Source organism: Hibiscus syriacus, unplaced genomic scaffold (genome assembly GCF_006381635.1).
Source record: "Hibiscus syriacus cultivar Baekdansim isolate YM2019G1 unplaced genomic scaffold, ASM638163v2 tig00111540_pilon, whole genome shotgun sequence".
In the NCBI taxonomy this organism is placed as follows: domain Eukaryota; kingdom Viridiplantae; phylum Streptophyta; class Magnoliopsida; order Malvales; family Malvaceae; genus Hibiscus; species Hibiscus syriacus.
In genome coordinates, this window is record NW_024063114.1 from 1,040,402 (window position 1) to 1,061,920 (window position 21,519).

The following is a 21,519-nucleotide window of genomic DNA, read 5'->3' on the forward strand; positions in this document are numbered from 1 at the left end:
ACTTTTGTGAGCATTGTGTTCTGGGAAAGTAGAAGAGAGTAAAGTTTGGCACCACTATACATAATACAAAAAGTATTGTGGATTATATTCACTATCATGTATGGGGTCCTTCAAAGACATCGTCTTTGGGAGAAACCATTATTTTGTAACTTTTGTAGATGATTTTTCCAGAAAAGTTTAGGTGTATCCGATGAAGTCTAAAGATGAAGTGCTTCAAATTTTCCTTAAATGGAAAAATATGATCGAGAACCAGACTGGTAGAAAGATCAAACGTCTTAGGACGGACAATTAAGGGGAATATAAAATGACCCATTCTTTGACGTTTTCCATGAGTATGGTATTATTCGATACTTCACTGTTAGAAATACACCACAATAGAATGGAGTGGCAGAGCATATGAATCGAACACTATTGGAGAAAGTTCAATGTATGTTGTCTAATGCTGGGTTAGGCAAGGTATTTTGGGCTGAGGTTGTGACATATGATGGCCATCTCATCAATCGTCTGCCATCATCAGCGATAGTAGGAAAAACACCATTGGAGGTGTGGTCTGGAAAACCTTCTAATGATTATGATTCCTTACATGTATTTGGATCAACTCTTATTATCATGTGAATGAATCCAAGCTTGATCCGAGAGCAAAGAAGGCTCTCTTTATGGGAATCACCCATAGAGTGAAGGGATTCCGTCTTTGGTGTTTAGACACCAAGAAGATAATTTGTAGCAGAGATGTTACCTTTGATGAACTTGCCCTAGTAAAGAAGGTAACAAATGAAGCTGTCCAAACAAGTGGTACTCCGCAATAGGTGGAGAATACTCCAAAACAGGTGGAGTTTCAGCAGACGATGATCCCAGAAGTTGATGCAGTTGATTCTTCAACTCCAATAGAAGAATCAGAAGATGAAGAGGTTCAAACCCAAGAACCATTGGAGACACCATAACCACTTACAGTTATAAGGCCAAGGAGAAAAATTTGTAGACCTGCTCGATTTGTTGATATGATGGTCTATGCTCTTCCAGTTGTTGATGATGATATCCCTATAACTTACCAAGAAGCAATACAAAGCTTGGAAAGTGATAAGTGGAAAAGTGTCATGGATAAAGAAGTGCAATCTCTCCAAAAGAACAACACTTGGAAACTGGCACAATTACCGAAAGGTAAAAGAGCAATTGGATGCAAGTGGGTATTTGCAAAGAAAGATGGATCTCATAGCAAGAAAGATGTTCGCTACAAGGCAAGGTTGGTAGCTAAAGGCTACGCTCAAAAGGAGGGAATCGACTACAATGAAGTATTTTCCCCTGTTGTGAAGCATTCCTCCATTAGAATATTGTTGTCCTTGGTAGCACAGTTGAATTTGGAGCTAGCTCAACTTGATGTAAATACAACTTTTTTGCACGGTGATTTAGAATAGGAGATCTATATGACTTATCCAGAAGGATACAAAGATGGTGGTTGTGAGAAATGGGTTTGTAAGCTGAACAAATCGCTATATGAATTGAAGCAATCTCCGAGGTAGTGGTACAAGCGATTTGATAGCTTTATGAGGAGACAAAAGTACACTAGAAGCAAACATGATCATTGTGTGTATTTGCAAAAACTCAAAGATGGATCTTTCATTTATCTTCTCTTATACGTTGATGATATGTTAATCGCTTCAAATAGTCAAAAGGAGATAGACAAATTAAAGGCTAAGTTGAATCAAGAGTTTGAGATGAAAGATCTAGGTGAGGCCAAGAAAATTCTTGGTATGGATATAAGTAGAGATAGACAGAGAGGGAAGCTTTGTTTAACTCAGAAGCAGTATCTGAAGAAGGTATTACAATGTTTTGGCATGAATGAAAATACCAAACATGTAAGTATCCCACTAGCTTCTCATTTGAAACTTAGTTCTCAGTTATCTCCTAAAACTAACGAAGAACAAGAGTATATGGCAAAAGTTCCATATGCTAATACAATTGGGAGCTTGATGTATGCAATGGTGTGTACGCGTTCTGACATTTCACAAGCAGTTGAAGTTGTGAGAAGGTACATACATGATCCTGGAGAAAGACATTGGCAAGCTGTGAAATGGATTCTTCGGTATCTCCAACAAACTGTGGATGTTGGTTTAGTTTTTGAACATGATGAAACACATGGTCAGTGTGTGGTTGGATATGTTGATTTCGAATATGCTGGTGATTTGGATAAGCGTCGATCAACTATTGGTTATTTGTTTACTCTTGCTAAAACCCCAGTAAGTTGAAAGTCTACTTTGCAATATACGGTGGCTTTGTCTACTACAGAGGCAGAATACATGACAGTTTCAGAGGCTGTAAAGGAAGAAATTTGGCTTAACGGGTTGATGGAAGACTTGAGAGTTGTTCAAAGTCACATTAGTCTATACTGTGACAGTCAGAGCGCTATTTACTTAGCGAAAAATCAAGTCTACCATTCAAGGACTAAGCATATCGACGTAAGGTATCACTTTGTGCGGGAGATCTTTGAAGAATAAAAGATTCTGCTTCAGAAAATTGCGACAGCAGAAAATCCTGCAGATATGATGACCAAGGTAGTAACAGTAATCAAGTTCAATCACTATTTGAACTTGATTAACATCCTGAAAGTTTGAGCACCTTCGGGTATATGGCGCTTGTGAGCGCAATTAGAGGCACTACAAATTTGGGAAGTTGAAGAAGTTGAGTAGGCTTGGTAATTTCAAGTCAAGGTGGAGATTTGTTAGATTTGGCTTGCAAATTGTCAAATTTGACAAATGTTATGTTTGGCTTGCAAATTGTCAAATTTGGTAAGTTGACAAAGTTGACAAGTTGGTTGGTGGCTAACTTGTACATATTGGAAAATTCTTTGGTAGGTGGCCAAACTTTTGCACATGGGAATTTCATATTTGGTCCCTAAAATATTAGGTTATTTATAAGTTTAGTCCTTAAAACTCAACTATAAAATAGGCCTAAGTATTTCATTAGAAATCATCCTAAAACAAGTTCTCTATTCCATTTGTTTTCTTTATTCTCTCACTTTGGGAATTCTAAAGAATTCCATTTGTTGTAATATTTGTTGATAGTGAAGTTATCATCCGGTGTGGTGCCCGATGAGTAGACGATATTCTCGTCGAACCTCGTAAATTTGGTGTGTTCTCTCCTTTACTGTTTTTATTCGGTTTTTCTATCGTGTTTCAATATTCAATAGTTTGACGGGTTTATCCACTGTGCAACCTTTGGTTGTTTTGATCTTGATATTTTAGGTCATTTTTGAAACTACGTTCGTGTGGGAAATAACGGGAAATAACCCGGTTTCCCCAACAGTGATCAATGATAAGGAAGTATACGACACATATGTGCTTCATAATAGCTCGGTTGAAGGTGGTGTTGAGCCATGACGGGCTTTCGGAGAAGCTAACGTGGATTGATCGACCCAAAGTTGGCAAATTTTTGTGAAGGTTCAAATGGACCCTTGTGACAATTGCGGACTATGTGGTGCATATGACAGCTGCAATGCAAGCGACAGTGTGAAATGCAGGTCTGAAAGGACACTGGAAACTGGTCTCAACGGTTGTGTAAGAAGAATAGCATTGAACTGATGGAGCAATTGATTTTTGATGTATTAGAATGTGAAGTTGTCGGATTCGAGACAGTCGTGGCTCAAATTCCAGTATGAATCTCGATGATTGTAAGAATTTTGTGTACTAGAAAGTAGAAGGACGACATTGATAATATAGACTTATGCAAGGACGACATGGAAGTAGAATGAGAAAAACCTATACTAAATTGTAACCATACATTTTGTTATCTTCGTCTTGGCTATGCTTTACAACACAAAAGGAAGATGATACTAATAGTAGATTACAGACCATATTTTGATAAACAAGAGTTCAGCTCCTTTGGTTATAAGATTGACGAGTATCTGATGAAAAAGATCCACAGCATATTTCGAACCTTGAAATGATGATGATGCTGGAATCACCGGAGAGATTGATCTGCATTCAAAACAACTTTGAGCAACCAAAAGTGGCTTATCTTAGATTGCAATAACACGAGTACAATCTCTTGTACATCAAATCAAATCAATGTAGTATAGTGGTAAATATTCTCACCTGTCATGTGGGTTACCTGGGTTCAATCCCCTTACACATCAAGTCATTATAGTATAGTGATAAGTATTCCTACTTGTGATGTATAACAATATTTTATGGACTTATTTTAATATGTAACATATTTGGAAGTGTTAAGGAAGTGCAGAAGATATAATGTTTGTGTATTTTGGATATTAGTCTAAATCTAATCGATTTCGAATATAATTATTTTTTGGTGCTAAATCGAGTGTACGCATATGTATGAATATAAAAAACGATTCGTTATAGGAACAATGATAGTTAGACAACAACAAAACCCTATTCCCATATGCTATGGGACAAGGGGGAGGTAGTGTAGTAGGCTGCCCCCAACGCCAAGTTGAGAGCAGCTTCCGTGGAAGATCTCCGATAGTCAATTTTTTTAAATAAAGATAAAATGCAATGCATGTATAAATAAATACATAGTTGAACAGTCTTCATATGCAGTTTTCATATGTGCATCTGTAATTGGAAGTAAGTCCCTGCAAATGAATCCCTGTGTAAAATTTTGTGCATATAGAAAGTAATGTAAGACCCGACTAAAATTAAAAACAGGAAACATTAAGAGAATGATACACAAAAATCAACGATAGCAGGCTACGTGAAGGAATGAAGTCAAATGGGTTAAAACCTAAACTAAGGTAACACTACTTCGCTACCCTAGTTCTAAGCCTTCATAAATTCCATCGAATGAAACGTATAAAAAGTAGAAGTTATGAAAATTACTACAACGGTTTTAAAAGAAGACAGAGATGATACACCCTATGGATGTGGCTCGCACTACTCGTCTATCATGGTCTTAAGTCTTCATACTTTCCTATCAGAGGTCATGTCCTCGGTAAGGGCTAAATCCTTCAAATCAGATCTCAAGCAGTCTTCCTACTTCCGCCTTGGTCGACCTCTCCTTCTGGCACCGTCGACTATAATCGACTCTACCCTCCTGACCGCATCCGACGATTGTCGTCGAAGGACATGCCTAAATCACCGTAATCTTCCCTCCCTCAATTTTTCGGATACAGGCGCCACCCCCAAGGACATCCTAATAGCAGAGTTTGATGTCATGTCTCCCATAGTCCTATCACATCAGCTCAATTATAATTTAAAATTCATATTTGAAGGTCATGAGTAAATATTATTTAAGTAAGTGTCGTAGAACAAAAGAAGTTTGAGAGATAAATGTAAATTCTAAGAACAAATTTGTTAAAGAACTTAAATGATTTTTAGAAATAATTTACGAGTAAAATTAAATATTAATTTTTTTTATTAATATAACATATTATTAATTTAATAAAAATAAAGATAATATTAATAATTGTAATATAACTTGTTGATTTTCATATATGGAAAAAAATATATCCATATATTAACGAAGCTAATAGTTGTTTTTTATTTTAGGGTAAACTATACCAAAGACCACCCAACTATAGTCTCTTTTCATTTCGACTACCATTTTTGAATTCTTATCAATTAAACCACCTAACTATTTAAATACATTCAATCAGACCACTAGCAACTAACATTTAACGGAAGTGATGACGTGTTGATTAATAAAACTAGTATAATTACACATTTGGTTCTTGATATTTATACATTCTTTCAATTTGGTCATAATTTTAATTCAATTTGATAAATTTAATCTCCAATTAGGTGCTAACATGTGTCACTACTAGATTGGGGGTTATTTTATTAATTTTAATTATTTAATTTATTTTATTTTCAACTGATTGGATACAAAATGTTGACACCATCTGATTGGATAAAATGGAAAATTTTCAATTTGCTCTTGGGAAATCAATCCAACACCCCACAACCCTTTTAGGGGCATTTCAAAACCGATGGACTGAGTCCCTCAATTGGTATTGTATTCCCACATTTTATATATAATATGTTCTAACCAATGATAGAGAAAAAAAAAGAAACTAACATGATTTTAAATGGATTCAAACTTATATTGAGTTTTTCTATTAAAAAAAAGTAAAATTTAACTTTTTATATTTTCAAACTACCTTCATTTTTATATAATTTGTTTTATATATAATCATTAAATTATTTTTAATATAATTAAATTTTATTTAATAATTATATATAAGTTATATATATATATATATTATTATTAATTATGTTTAAAAAATTAAATTATAATTTGATTATATAAAAAATAAATATAATTTAAAATCTTAATTCAAGTTTCGATAAAATTAATTTTTAAATTTATTTTAAAAATATTAAATTTATTTTTATACATATTAAATTTATTATTATTTTAAAAAAATTTATACAAACGAAGCATAATTTTAACTTTTTAACATAATTGATAATATACATATTTATATATAATTATTAAATAAAACTAAAATTATTAACTATATTAAAAAAATAATTTGATGATTATATAAAAATTGTATAAAAGGTAAAGATAGTTAATTAATAGATCGGATACCGATGATTAAATCCAAAAAAATTAAAAAAAAATCATCGAGTGACTTTAGTGATAAGAGGAAAGTTCTTTCTAGAGAATCTAAGTTTAAAATATCGAGTCATTACATCTATATAGTATATATGCATTATCAATTGATTAAGAAAATTTAGACAAAACAGTTTCCTGATTTAGAGACTATCGAAGCTTAGAATTAAGTTACATTTCTACACTCCTTGTACTAATTTTTATATTATGTTGTTCTTACTCCATTTTTCTCGAAGTATTCATATTTAATATTCGTGTCTAAAATTTGTCCAAAGAAAATATGTGTCTAAAATATATTCATAAATAAATATTATCCTCCAAAATCTTCTGAATAAATTCGAGTTAAAAAAAACATAATTCTGTTTGAAAAACCATACAGTGAAAGAAAGATTCGGAAACGATTCTTGAATTCCTTAGGAGCTGCATACAAGAGAAAGTGAAAATGTACATTCACACAAGCCATGAGAACCAAAATTTACCACCAAAATGTGGTACAAAAGTGGTATATGCTCCTATGGTTACAAGAAGTAAGAGACGACATTATATACAGAGGCTTGTTCCCTTATCGAAAATGGACCTTCGGAATTGAACCAGTGGAGTTTTCCCCTCTCCTTTGATTACCAACTCTTCCCTGTTGGAACATAGATCATACACATAAAATCAGATAGTTGATGAGATGACAATCCTAAAGTCCATGTATATGGGGAATTTATAGAGAAAATGTAAGAGGACAATCAAAGGGTGTATTAAGTTTCAAGATATGCAACCTAAGGATAATGAAATTTGTCAAATTGATAACCCAACACTAAGTGGAGGCCTCACTCAATAAGTTTCAATATATCAGGCAGGCATGTAAGACCTCTTTTATGAGATCATTTGTTTAGCATGGCTACAAAGGCTAAAATCATAAGCCAAGATGAATTACCTTGGGAGCAACCGTCTCGGTTTTTCCACCCTTTGCAGATGTACTCTGGTTTGGCCCTTTTCTACTCGCAGCCATGCCTTCAGCAGCCTTACCTTTTCCATTGCATTTCTGGCTCAGATGAATTTCACCTGTATTATTTTCTTTCCCAAAACCCACCACTTTGTTGCCGACTTGCAACTTCTCTCTAGCTTTTGTAGAACCAGCGAGTGACTTTTGTTCATTGATTTTGTTGAGTAATGACAGTTTGGGACGGTGAGTCTGAGAACTAGCCTGCAAAAGGTTACACCAATGGGTTCTTCAACATGATACAGTGTATGGAATATGGTTTTTTTTCATCTTAAAGTAACTTCTAGACATACATAAACCAGTTGAGAAAAATTCTACATCAGATAAAGAAAATCAATCCAAATAAAGCTTATATATTATGTAAATTCTACGTGTTCCTGCTGTATTAAGCATCTAAGTTCAAAACTGTGTATATTGCACAAAAAGCATAATACATACAAATGTACATGCACAAGCACACAAGTTTCTGAAGGTACCAAGTGCTACATACCTTTGAGTTTATGGCTTCCTCCCAAGTTTGCTTTGTAACGGTTACTAGTCCGCCTGTCCTAGAATCACGGCTTCCTTCCTTACCTCTAAGGTTCGATTTATTGTGCATATTAGAAGGTTTCACTTTGTTTTTGGAAGCTTCAGTCATTCGTGCTGCATTTCTGCTATCTGGGGTTTGTTCTTTCCTCTTTATCCATGAAACGGTTGACCTTTTAGCTTCATAACCAGAATATGAAGATCCCACGCTAGACTTGCCGGAGGAAGATTTACTGTCTCTTGATTCTATCCTTTGACTCCTATCAGCAGCATTAACCTCCACCCTTGATGCTGGTCTTGTAATACAACTTTTCCTTAGACTAATCCTCACAGAGGTTAACAGCTCACTTGTTTGACCGAAACCTCGACTTGATACCTCAAAGAACTGCTGCTGCTGCAGTGGTTGAATGCTCTCGGAGGTAAATGTGCTTCTAGTATTAGTTCCTCCTGATTTATCTGCCACAGGACTCGAACTTCTTTCCAGACCTCCTCGGGTAGTCACAGATTTGTCATTTTTTCCTCTGCCACTCTCAGTTATTAGGGAGACCGAACTTGTTTTCGAGCTAGCTGTCCCTTTCGAATTTATAAAGCTTAGCTTAGGTTTAATTCCCTCACCAGACCTTGAAGACTCCCCCTTCACAATCTTCATCGACACAATCTTATTCAATGAAACATCATGAGAGTCCCCCTTCCACTTCTTGCTCCTGAAGTCCTTGCCTCTTGATCTCGAAACTGACTGCGGAAGCATTGGTGATGATGCGCCTGCCAAGTCCAACTCTAAGTTTACCCCGTTCTCATCGGAACACAAAAGTGCCAATTTCAACTGGCTAGAAGAGCTTTGGTGGAACCTGAAAACTCACATTGACCTAATGTAATTAAATCTAATTCCATAGCAATCAAACAGTAATTGGGTAATGAACAGATGCTTACAAATGACTTGTTTGAAACCATTCGTCATCACTGCAAAATCATAACAAATAAACTAACAAATCGGACTTTATGGTTGTTAAAGTGCCATCAAACTACTCGGAAAAATCATAAAAAGTTGGCTGAAACTCACATGTCTTGGCTATTTAGCTTTATTTCTGAAGCAAGGTCCACCCACATTGGCGCTTCAATTTCTTCCTACATATTTCAATAAAAAAAAGCAATGAAAAAAAATCAAAAGAGTATTCATACCAAGAAACCATGAAAAGAGTTGCGAGACCAGATATTATTTCCATCCCAACAAAATTAGAAAGGAACATAATACGTTTTCGTATATTTGAGATGAAAAAATGATCAAAATCTATCATTTTTTTTAAGATATAAAACCTTCTGCTTTGACGTCCCAACGTTTTCCCAACAAACAAACATACCCTTTTCCGTTAATCAAAGTTATATCGTTTCACCAATCCAAAGAAACCCCCAAAAAAAATTGTTCATCAGGATTGTAACTAACTTAAAACCACAAGGGAAGAAACTTAGAAATTAAAAATAAAAGAATAGACGTGAACAAATCAAATAAAAACCCAGAAATGAAAAGGAAAAATGGCATCAAGAAAACGAAATTTAAAGTAGAAGGGTGTTAATCTATTACCAGAAATGCCCAGTGATCCTTTTGATTCTTGAAGGCCATTTTCTTTTTTCCCCTCTGTACTTGAATCTCCTTTGAAAAAAAAAAGGTTTTTTATTCGGAATCAAATAATTATCAAACAAAGGTGATTTAAAGGCTCTAAATTTTCCATTTCATTTTTAGGGGTTTTTGGCTCTTTGCCTTCTTCTCTGTTATAGCAGAGGAGTGGAAAGAGATAGACTGAGAATCAAGAAACGTTGTCGTTTTCTGGAATCACCGTACGAGGATTTGAAGAAACTGAGGGTTGATTTCTAGCCGCTGGATTGAGAGTTGAAAAGATTGGAAGGCGACGATTCGATCGTGAGGAATTAAGGTTTGATTAATTTAATGATAATGTTTGGTTATGTGACATCGCGTCAGTCATCTCTAACAATTCGACCGTTAGAGATTTTAAAAATGTTAGAGAAGTTCGCTAACGGTACATGAGGGTTATTTTTTTATTATGAATAACAAAATTTTGGCTATCACTAAATTGAAAATATTTATAGATATATATATATATATCTCCTTATCATCTAAATTAAGTATTTAACATTATTGTTAAAGAAATTATAAAATGATATTTAAATTATTTAATACATCAATTTAGATTATAATAAAATTTAAAAATATTTTTTATAAAGAAATAAGTTATGGTACTTGTATGTGTTTAAGATGATTTTTAATAAATACGTATAATTTAAAATAATTTTTATCTAAAAAATTTGAAATAATGACATGATATTTTTAAAATTTACAAATAATTTGTTAAAATATATAATTTTTTTAAATAATTTGAGATAATTACAAGATAACATGTTCAAAAAATTTCTTAAATATTGATAAAGCAAATGCCCTTCAATCAGAGTTAACATGTGACCTCTAGAAAAAAAAACAAAATTCTTACTATTGAGATCACTCAAATATACCAAAATACATTAAACATGCTCGTACCAAATAGTTGACGTACCCATATCTATACAATATACGATTTTCATGCCTTGAGAAAAATTGACTTAAAGCTGATAATTCACGATATCATTCATATATATATATATATAAAAGATTAACTTACCTTATGTAAACAAAAATATAAACAGTAGGTGAATCTAAATGGATGATTGAAATTAATATTTTGTATAGCTATAATTTTATGTAAATAGTAAGTGGATACTACAATATATATAAACGCGTTCATACTATGAGATTCCTAATCCTTAAACAGTTAACTGCCTGTCAAGAGCAAGATAAAGATGGAGTGCACAAGGTAAAATTGAAATTCCAGGGAGAGGGCATATGAACATTTTTCATTTCATCTGTATACAAGGAACTACAAAGTTGGATCTTACATCAGTTAACAACAGAATACTATACACAACCTAAACCGAACTATCCAAAGAAGAAACCAGCATGCTTGGACCGTCTACGGTGATGGTGGTTTAGTGCAGGTCTGTATCTGTAACACTTTACTCGCCGGCCACCACTTTTTTCGCGTCTTCTCTGATTCTTTATACCTTCTCTTTTGGAGTTTTGCCTTCATTTCCTTTAATCTCGTCTTGAAATCTTTCCTCCATGCCCTGAACCTGTGCTTTAATTTCCGTAGTTCTTCGTAAGGATTCACATTAGATTCTGTTTTGTTCACATCATCTTCAAAAGTTTGTTTCTGCTGCTCAAATTCCTTTACCAGATTGCTCACACCATTTTCTCTGTCCCCGACATCGGATTTATTTCTACCAGGAGTTCGAGAATGCATGGACACATTATCTTTGGAATCAATATCGCCTCTCCTTAGCTGGCCATCAGGACTGCCACTCTTCTCGGCTGCAGCAAGACTTGCCTGCAAAAAAATGCAATTGAATTCAACTAATAGATACATATATATGTTTGGATTTACACTAAACATGAAATTCTCAAAACGGCATATATGCGCTGTGAACTCTCTGCCAAATTTACAATTACATTCACCAATTATTAACGAAATAGTTAACATGATTAGCTGTAATCATCAGGATTGCATTACTTTTGTAATCACTGAGACGTTCTTAGGACCATTTATGTTGAGGTAAAAAAACAACCACCTTAATTAAAACAGCTTATAATTAGTGATATTTATCTACAAGCTCAAAAACTCACTTGCAGGGATGCAGTTTGCTCCTGCAATGTCTCCTCCATTTTTTTCATCTTTGCCTCGTACTGTTTTAATTGTTCCCGTAATGTATCATTTTCCTGTTCTTTTTGCATATGTGCTTCATACTGTTGTAATTGTTCCCGTATGGCATTTTCCAATTCTTTTTGCATTTTTGCCTCGTGCTGTTTTAACTGTTCCCGTAATGTGCGATTTTCCTGTTCTTTTTGCATATTTGCCTCGTACAGTTGTGATTGTTCCCGTGCTTTTTCCTGTTCCTTCTGCATTTTTTCTTCATACTGTTGTAATTGTTCCTGTATGGCATTTTCCAGTTCTTTTTGCATCTTTGCCTCGTACTGTTGTAATTGTTCCCGTAATGTGTCATTTTCCTCTTCTTTTCGCATATTTTCCGCGTACAATTGTAATTGTTCCCCTATAGCATTTTCCTGTTCCTTTTTCATTTTTTCCTCATATTGTCGTAATTGTTCCCATAATGTGGCATTTTCCTGTTGTTTTTGCCCCAAAGTTGCTTCCATGTCGAGAATCCTTCTTTGAAGCTCTGACATTGCTGAAGGCTGCTCATTTGGTATTGCATTTTCCTGTTCCTTCTGCATTTTTTCCTCGTACTGTTGTAATGGTTCCCATATGGCATTTTCCAGTTCTTTTTGCATCTTTGCCTCGTACTGTCGTAATTGTTCCCGTAGTGTGTCATTTTCCTCTTCTTTTTGCATATTTTCCGCGTAAAGTTGTAGTTGTTCCCCTATGGCATTTTCCTGTTCCTTCTGCATTTTTTCCTCGTACTGTTGTAATTGTTCCCGTAATGTGGCATTTTCCTGTTCTTTTTGCCCCAGAGTTGCTTCCACGTCGAGAATCCTTCTTTGAAGCTCTGCCATTGCAGAAGGCTGCTCATTTGGTATGTCCTGGTCAGCCCCAAAAAGAGGATCGTATTTTATGTCCTTTAGGGGTTTCTCAACAGAAACCATAAACAAATTGTTGAAGTAAAACATGCTTGGAGGCATGCAACTAAGACTATGTAATGCTATCATGTTTTTTTACCCAAGTAATGTCATCGTGTTAAGAGAAGAGATACCTTTATTTCAGAAAATTTTCTAGACTTCGTTCGTCTAGATCTCAACCGTCTCAAAGCATGCAAGTTACTGAGATGTTTCCGGACCAAACATCCACGAATTACTGCAACAGAGGAAAACAATGATAATGATAAGCAAGAAAACTACAGATGACAGAACCCAGAAATTTAGCTAGCACAAAAAGAATTTACCAGATTGTAAATCTATGATTGCTGTCAACAGCTCATCAAGTAATTGGGAACTAGATGCTGAGTAGCTACTTTCCTCATTAGTCGATGCTGAGTAGCTACTTGCCTCTTCCTTAGTCAACGCTAAGTAGCTACTTTCCACCTCCTTAGTCGACATTGAATAGCTACTTGCCTCCTTATTAGTGTACTTCCCTTGGATTTCACCATCTGCAACTGCATTGCAAGGGAAACATCCAGTCAATCAAAAAAGAAATGTAAATTGCCAAAATATAGGTGCCCATTGTCGGAAAAGGGAATAAAACTTAAGGTACAAACACAAGTAAATCTACACTTTCAAGCCTGCAAAGTGTATAAAGGTACTTCGAAGATGGAGATGTTTAAAGACCAAATATAAAATGTCATTCAGAAAGATAAACTAAATGCATGAAACAATGTTAACTTCTGACCATATAAGACAACAACAAAAAATTATAGAACAAGAAACGGTATTGTAGCACCTATTGGTGCAATGGTTTTTGTAACACCTGTTGCCAACGCCTGTTTTCGCCTATCCTCCAATGCACCAATCTGCAACCCAGCCAGACATAACAGCATCAAAGAAACTATTATATAACCTAACCATAAACAAAATGAAATAGCTTTTTATAACCTAACCATTTTCCAATACTCAGCTATTAACATGATGGTCCAACTCTAAGCATTAAGAAACATTTCAAGCATTTATAAGCAACAACGATCCATTTACAGTCAAATATAAACCTGGTTGGCATATGTTCACAAATATATATAGTTACTTGGGTTCCACTTGGAAAAGGATTATCGGTGATTTTTACAAAGACTAATTTGGCTAACATGGTTTTTAGCCATAGCAAGAGAAAGTCATATCTCCAACCTCAAGTGGAGTAAAAAAGCTAAAGAGTTAGGCTAGAACAGGGAGCTGGGCTGTTGGCCTTGTATGAAGTCTACGTACAAGCTCTTGACATGAATAAACCAAAAGTTAATTTGGTGACTCTTGCAATTATCTAGTCTCACAAAGGTCTTCGAAATGTTTGGGGAAAGAGCAATCAAGGTTGAAAATTACAACTAAACATCAAAAGAAATATAAGAACTTACCTGCCCAATTCGAAGATACAGCTTGGTGTAGCCAATTTGATACATTTCAGGGAGGACATTAAATTGCTTTAGAACAGCAACTGAAATACTTAAAGGATCCTGGGATTCATTAGTCTCCAACAGTAGCGAGCCATACCTAATCGCATATTACATGAAGAATTATGGGGAACTAGTTAGAGGGAATAATAAAATTTTTAAGACAACTCATAACTAAAGGAGGCTTTAGCCTTTACCTTTCTGCGAATTTCTGATGTGTCATTCGAGCAGGATATCCGGATCTAGAGATTCTAACAACTTCAAAAACTCCACAACATCTAAGCTGCTGTAAGACATGATCCTCATCATACACACTAGAGAGCTGCTTGCGATTTGGTTTTATGCAGCAAATAAAGTGAGGTTTTGTATTCTCCAACTGGTGCATTAATTTGAAGAGTTGATGCTGCAAGCATGGAAGAAAAAGAAATCAACATTTACAAAGCATGCTTTTAGTAACAGGTACATCTCATTATGCAGTAAATTCCTATTACTATATTGGGTCCCCCCATAACCAAAGGAACGTTAAGGATTTCAATGGAAAACTCACACATCAATGATGTACAACAAAACATGCAAGAAACAAATAACTCAATAAATCAATTATAATTTCATTCATGGGACTGGAAAATATTTTATGCTTTATACTGAAGACTAATATAAGAAAGCTCCTCCGATAAAGAATGGATACCATGCAAAACGATTTGTAGTTTAAATTACATTACAACCATGGATGAACTTGGATCACAACTATTAAGGAAGTAAGCTTACCTTCAACTGTGTACCGACACCTTGCTTTGGAGCATCTGGGTTCAGAGATTGGTTAAGCATTTTAATAGCAAATGCTTGTGGGAATTGGCCTTCACATGATGATAGAAGTTCGATTAACTCGGCGTTCATTGTATCGTGGTTCTTCTTCAGAAAGCCATTTGTATCATAGAGTACCTGGCATAACTCTGAAAATCAATAATCCATTGTAGGCCTTCTGCAGTACCATTGCAGCAGTATGCATCTTCCCAAACAAATCACCTTCCCGGAAATTGGACTTTCTTAATTGCATCTTATGGTTTGAATGAGATACTAAAATACCAAGTTATTTAATTTTAAGAGACGAAAAAATAAGCTCCCTCGCTTGTTTCAAATAATTGTCCTACAGCTACATGGTTAAAATAGATATACATGCATCTAACGCTAATGCCGTAAATAGACAATCTAATTCAGAATAGGGAAAACAAACAGAAGTCGACGAAGAAGTTTGTAATTTCGCTTATTGCTAAACCAAAATGCAATTAATAACATTTCAAGGGTTTCTATTAAGTTTACTTTTTAGTTTGACCACGGCGAGAAAAAATTAAATCAACTTACAAATAATAGATCCTGGAGAAACAGAAAATTTGCATTAAAGCTGTACGAAAATCCGGCTGGGTATATTTTGATCACTTTCAAGTATGTCAGAACTACTTTTGTTTAATTTCCAGTTCTCTTTTTCTTTTTTTAGTAAATAAATAAATATTTTCATGTTAATAAAGATAACTACAAACGGAATCTAAATTAATCTGTATTAAATACAGGATATTTTGTACTTTCTTGATCATTTGCCTTCGTTATTGTCTTATTGAATTGAAGGAGAATCTTAAAAAGATTTGACTGTTCAAAAACGAAAGTAACTAACCTCTCCCGCAAAATGTCGAACACCAAAGGTTCTGCCTTTATCTTCTTTGAAGCAAGAATTACCACTCAGGTGCTGCTTCAACTTATTAGCAAGGGTTGAATCATTTGCATCAGGGTAATTCAATTCCTCATCCAGTATGGAAAGTAGCCCAAACGGTTTCTGCAAAATGACTAGCAAAGAGAAAACTGACAAGATTGCCCACAAACATTTTGCTTTCACCGCATCAAGATATGCAGGGAAATAAGCTTCAGCCAGCATTAGCACTCAAAATAAAAGTATGTATTTGCAAGACCAAGCCCAATTTCTAAGTAGAAAGGCAGTTACATGTGCAAGATCCACAGGCCACATAATCCAAAGAATTCCAAATGAACCATGATGACAAATAGAAACTATTCAACCTTGAAATTACCTTCTCAAATAAGTCCAAGCACTCTTGATTGTCTACAAAATCAACTTTAACCCCATCAATCCCATCCAACTCATACTCCTGAAATTTGAATAACAGAAGACCCTTAACAACAGGAAGTACGTAAAAAAAATTACTGAGATAGAAGGTAAAATGAATCCAGAGATAAAAAATACACAGCGAGAAAAAATTATATAGAATTTTGGCTTCTGAAAATTAATCCTTCCCACTAAATGAGGGCAGAGTAATGGAATCCTAGCTGAAGAGGATAGAGGTCTTTATTCTACAGAACAGTACAGAAATCTAATACTGTACAAGTAAAAGATTTATGTTGCTAACCTCTTGCTCAAGCTTAAGTAGGTGCCAGTTAAACAGTTGTTGCAACCCCTCATTTGCATAGTTTATACAAAGCTGCTCAAAGCTATTCTTCTGAATATGGAAAGAGGAAAAGTCATCAGATGGAAAAACTTGACAAAGATATACTCTGAAGAACTAAAGTGCACTTGCCTTAAATGACTCAAACCCATAAATATCAAGGATGCTCATAGAGCTGCCATCATGCTGTTTGCCCGCGTTCAGTAACTTGTTTATTTGTACCACAAGCAAGCCAAACAAGCCAGCATAGATGCATTTTGCCAAATCATCTCTTGCATCAGTAGCCTAAATTACAATTATTGTCAATGAGTGCACGACAGCAAATATAAAGGATTGAGGAAGAACAATTTGGTTAACAAAATACAGGACAAACCTGCTGCAATGTAAGCTTTTCAACAATACTACCCTTGTCAGGTTGGATTCTATGGGTAGATAAAGCTAGCTTCAGTTCATGTGATGCACAACCCAGCAGCCTGGCAGCACTAATTAAAGCTGCAATGAGGAATAAAAAATAGCATCTCACATAAATATCCGAGTCTTCAACAAGGATACACACAACATATAAACAAGTATGCTCTTATATGCAACACAAAAACTAGTTAAAGATTTGGCTTTCACATATTCAACAAAATAGTAGTATAAGAATGCACAAAACTAATGATGATGAAGAAAACATATTATAAGGTCTTTACAGCACATGCATTTTTGTAAATTGTATTGTATCGCGTATGATGAGTTCTGAACAAAATTATTAAGGGTTAAAGATATGTTACTTTGTAGTAATTACAACATAGTAAAAATACATGGAGGATTCTTAATAAAAAAAATAGGACACTTAAAATTCATCCAAAGTGACGAGCCTATAAAACTTTGATAAAGGTTGGACCTTGTTCATTTCACAGGTTAGCAGAAAATGCTTAGGAGAAAATAAATCTGCATATCTGCATTAAATGTTAAAATTAATGAGTTCAGCTTCTAAAGTAGGAACTTCTTGACTCTACTGTAAGTAATAGAACAAATTGGCATGTGCATTAACCCAGCAATTTTATTCTTCATTTTATGCATCACCATCTTGCCAATGAGACATCACCGTCATAAAACTATGCAAAGCTTTCAGTTCCTTGAAAAATGCTACAACAAAAAAAGAATCCTCTCTCTCTCTACTACAAGAAAAGAAAGAGAAAAATCCTAGATTTAAATACAATATCTAATGCAATTTTTTTGTTTTACTGAAGAATATTGTTATGCAAAGCATATATCCATTACCTTCATCATCTGATGCCTCCACATGATTTTCATTGTCAATTACTTGAAATGATATATTTCCCAGCCATAACACTGCAGCAAGCATTTCAAACACCTCGTCTTTCTCTTCTTTGGAAAATCGAACAATGTCCAAGGCTTCCTACAGAAATGTAGAAACTATGGCTTAAAAGGCAATGGGATAGAAATTGTATGGAACGGGAATACCAGCACCATGGTAACATTAAAATCTAGTCTTCTGAGTTACCATAAGCTTATGGAATTCCTGAGCATCATCAACACCATTAATCACCAAGCAATCACTCTGGGCAAGATAGTTGTACTTATCAGCCATTTTAAGATGCAGTTTTTCTGCAAACGCACGATTTAAAAGATCAAAAGTAAATTACACACATTCAAGTTAATAAGTTGCAAAGTTGTAGATGTTATGATGCATTCATGTCTAGTTTAAAGAAGATGTTAAGGGATTCTGGCATTTTAAAATAGGTAAGGTATAGCACCCTTAGCATTTAATTGGTTCAATCTAGAGAATAAAAAGGACGTGGAAAGAGTAACTTGAGCAACCTTGAGATATAAATGGTATGATACCATTCTTTAAAAGGTTTACAGCTTCAAGAGATAACAGGAGCAAGCATGCTAGCATAGTTCCATGTAGATAATATAGGGCAGAGCCAATATTATTATTATTATTATTTTTTGATAAGAATGGGAGCCAATGTTATAGACACTCGCAACCTATTCTGATTAAACTCTGTGAAATGAAATAGTACCCCTTAGAGTTCGTGGAGCACCAGCACAAAGCTGATAAAAGATATGGTAAGACCTTTCAGAAGGGGCCAGCTGAACTACTCTCAACTGCTCAAAGATAACATCGGAAAACATTCACATCAGATATTTTACGTTATTACAGTGATAAAATTCAATATGAAGTTTAATGGAGTCGGGAAGTCACCTTTTCTAGAAGAACTACACAAACGTATTGTTGGTGAATCAACATTAACACAAAAATAAGTCAGTTGACAGGATTTATCTAATATTATTTATCACTACAATGTATCAAGTAATAATAGCAATCTTTTCTTTTTCAACATGCTTACAAGTTTGAATATTTGCACCAGATATCTCCCCTACTTCTGTAAAATGAATCTCCATAAGTTTCCCCTGCATCATTTCAGCATAACAGAGTAATTAATAAGACATACTTTCTGAGCTTTAGCAGATATGAAATACATAAGAATCGTTCACTAAGGTCAGAAAAGATATAACATATATATATATATACCTTCAGCAGAGAAAAGTTTCAAAAAAATAAGGGAAAGAACTCACAAATCTGCTAGCATTGTCATTCCTAGATGTCTTTGCATTCCCAAATGCTTCAAGTATACAACTTGCCTGGCGGAGTCGACACTCTATCTCAACATTGCCACCTCCAATGGCAACTAGGTACTGCATTGCAAATTTCGCAGTCTGAGTTTTCCCAGCTCCACATTCCCCACTGCAGGATAAATTTATATTATATAATTCTACAGTTCATAAAACAAAAATTATGCATAACAGAAAACGGTAATATTACATTATAATATATAACAAAAAATATTCAACACCCAAATACCTTATGATCAGAGACTGATTTACTCCATCTGCAAAATTTTAATTATAAACATGAAGAGAACATCAGAAACAAGTTGGTGTAACACAATAAGCAATTTATTAATTGTTTATTGTAACTTTAAAAAAAAAAAGAGAGAGAGAATGGTTTCATTCACCATTCATCATCTCATTATATGCAGTGTCAGCTATAGCAAAAACATGAGGGCTGTCGGTAGCTTTCTGTTTATAAGTCGTGAAAAATCCTTCCCATAAATTTCAACATCTTTAAATGGGTTGACTGCAATCAAAATTGCACCTGCTTTACTCTACATAGAGAAAAATTTATAAATGAAGCATGGCAGTAGAGATATCTTCATTGATAAGTACATGAGAAAGGTTTATATCCCGCTTACATATATCATATCACGAGAATATCTGTACTTAAGATTGTGAAGAACTGAGGGCTCATTCAAATAACTAAGATGCATGAGATCATCCACACCATCCAGAAGTTCTGGGTTTGCAGGATAGAGATAGCTGGTGGAGACTTTTACTACCTATAATAAATGATACAAGTATAAATCTCATACAACAACCTACCAAAAGGAATGGTCGAGGCTAATGAACAATTTCAGAAATCATGAAACTTACATTTTCATTGGCAAGGGAGATAAATGATTCTTCCCCTAATGTCGACTCTATAGTTCCAGATACCCACCCCCCACGTTGCCAGCACCAAACGCGAAGTTTCTGAAGCCAAATCCTCTTTCAATAAATAGAGTTTTATTTCATGCAATAAATAGATTTATTATGACACTCAATTCTCAACCAATATCATCAAAAACACCCCCAAGCAATATGTCATATATATGTATATAAAAGAACACACTAATTCACTTGGTATCAACCCCAAAAGGCAAAGAAACGTAAGTTTTCGTGGATATATCATATATCAAACCTTAATAAATCAGAGCTAAAGAGTCCTCTTCCTAAAGACACTAAAAAAGTTCATTAAACCAAAATGAAACATACATACGTAATGTTATCGAGTGACCAAAACTAAACCAATCGAATAGTTGAATGACTAAATACATAGTTTACCTTACAAATTTTCGAATTTCTTAAAAGTTCATAATTCTCCTGTACTTACTTCCTATATAGTATTAAAACATGGATTAATCAATATTGAGCTTCTAAAACCTCTTTCTAAGCATACATAAAAGCATAAGAAAATTAATAAAAAAAATACTAATTTCCACTTAATACTTACTTTCTCAATAAAATACCCAATATTATCGCTCTCCTCCGAAACACTCGTTTCCTCCTCCAAATTATAGGGTGAAACCACAATGACATCTTTCCTCCTTTTGTTGCCCCAAAGTGTATTCTTTTTCACTTTATCCTCGACGCCACCGTTTTCATCATCGGCAATGAAGGCGGGCTGAGAAGCCCAGCGTCCAGAGCTAATCCTCGCCCTGGATGGCGGTCGGGAAGGTAATGCCGGTGGTTCGTCTTTTGGCTTTTTGCCATCGTCTCGTTGCCGGAGAGATTCCAGCATATCCTCCAACGAACTTTTCGCAAACGAGAACATCACTTCTGGAAAGGGAAAAACGCCGTAAAATCACCGGAGACAGAAGCAATTGTTTTAGAAAATTCAACATCGATTTCCTTGCTAAACGCTCATGAGAAAGCCAAAAGAATGTCGAAACAGCCAAAAAAAAATCTTGAGGTGAAAAATTAAGGAAAAGGAAAGAAAAGAACGGAGAACAAAAAACGGAAATCGAAACATCGGGGATTAGAATTTGCTAAAAAAATGCCGCGCCTTATCAAAAACGCTATTTTAAAAATTCTAAATATATATATTTACAAAAGATCAAAGTTATAGATCAAGAACGCATTTAAATTAAATGGTATTATTTACAAATTATTTTTTCTCGAAAAAGTTAAAAAAATATGAATTTAATTTTATTAATATATTATTTTATA

General features: G+C 34.6%; 1 protein-coding gene and 1 pseudogene across 1 annotated transcript; both read right to left on the minus strand.

Annotated features, from left to right (window-relative positions):
- Nucleotides 1-6,997: 6,997 nt before the first annotated feature.
- Nucleotides 6,998-8,940, minus strand: LOC120164479. The gene is made up of 3 exons (XM_039174185.1): nucleotides 8,052-8,940; nucleotides 7,496-7,765; nucleotides 6,998-7,201 (listed from the first exon to the last, which is right to left on the minus strand). The coding sequence occupies exons 1-3, from the start codon at nucleotides 8,832-8,834 to the stop codon at nucleotides 7,133-7,135; spliced, it is 1,122 nt and encodes a 373-aa protein (XP_039030116.1). The 5' UTR covers nucleotides 8,835-8,940; the 3' UTR covers nucleotides 6,998-7,132.
- A 2,017-nt stretch (nucleotides 8,941-10,957) lies between these two features.
- On the minus strand, nucleotides 10,958-21,231 carry LOC120164569 (annotated as a pseudogene).
- Between the last annotated feature and the right edge of the window lie 288 nt (nucleotides 21,232-21,519).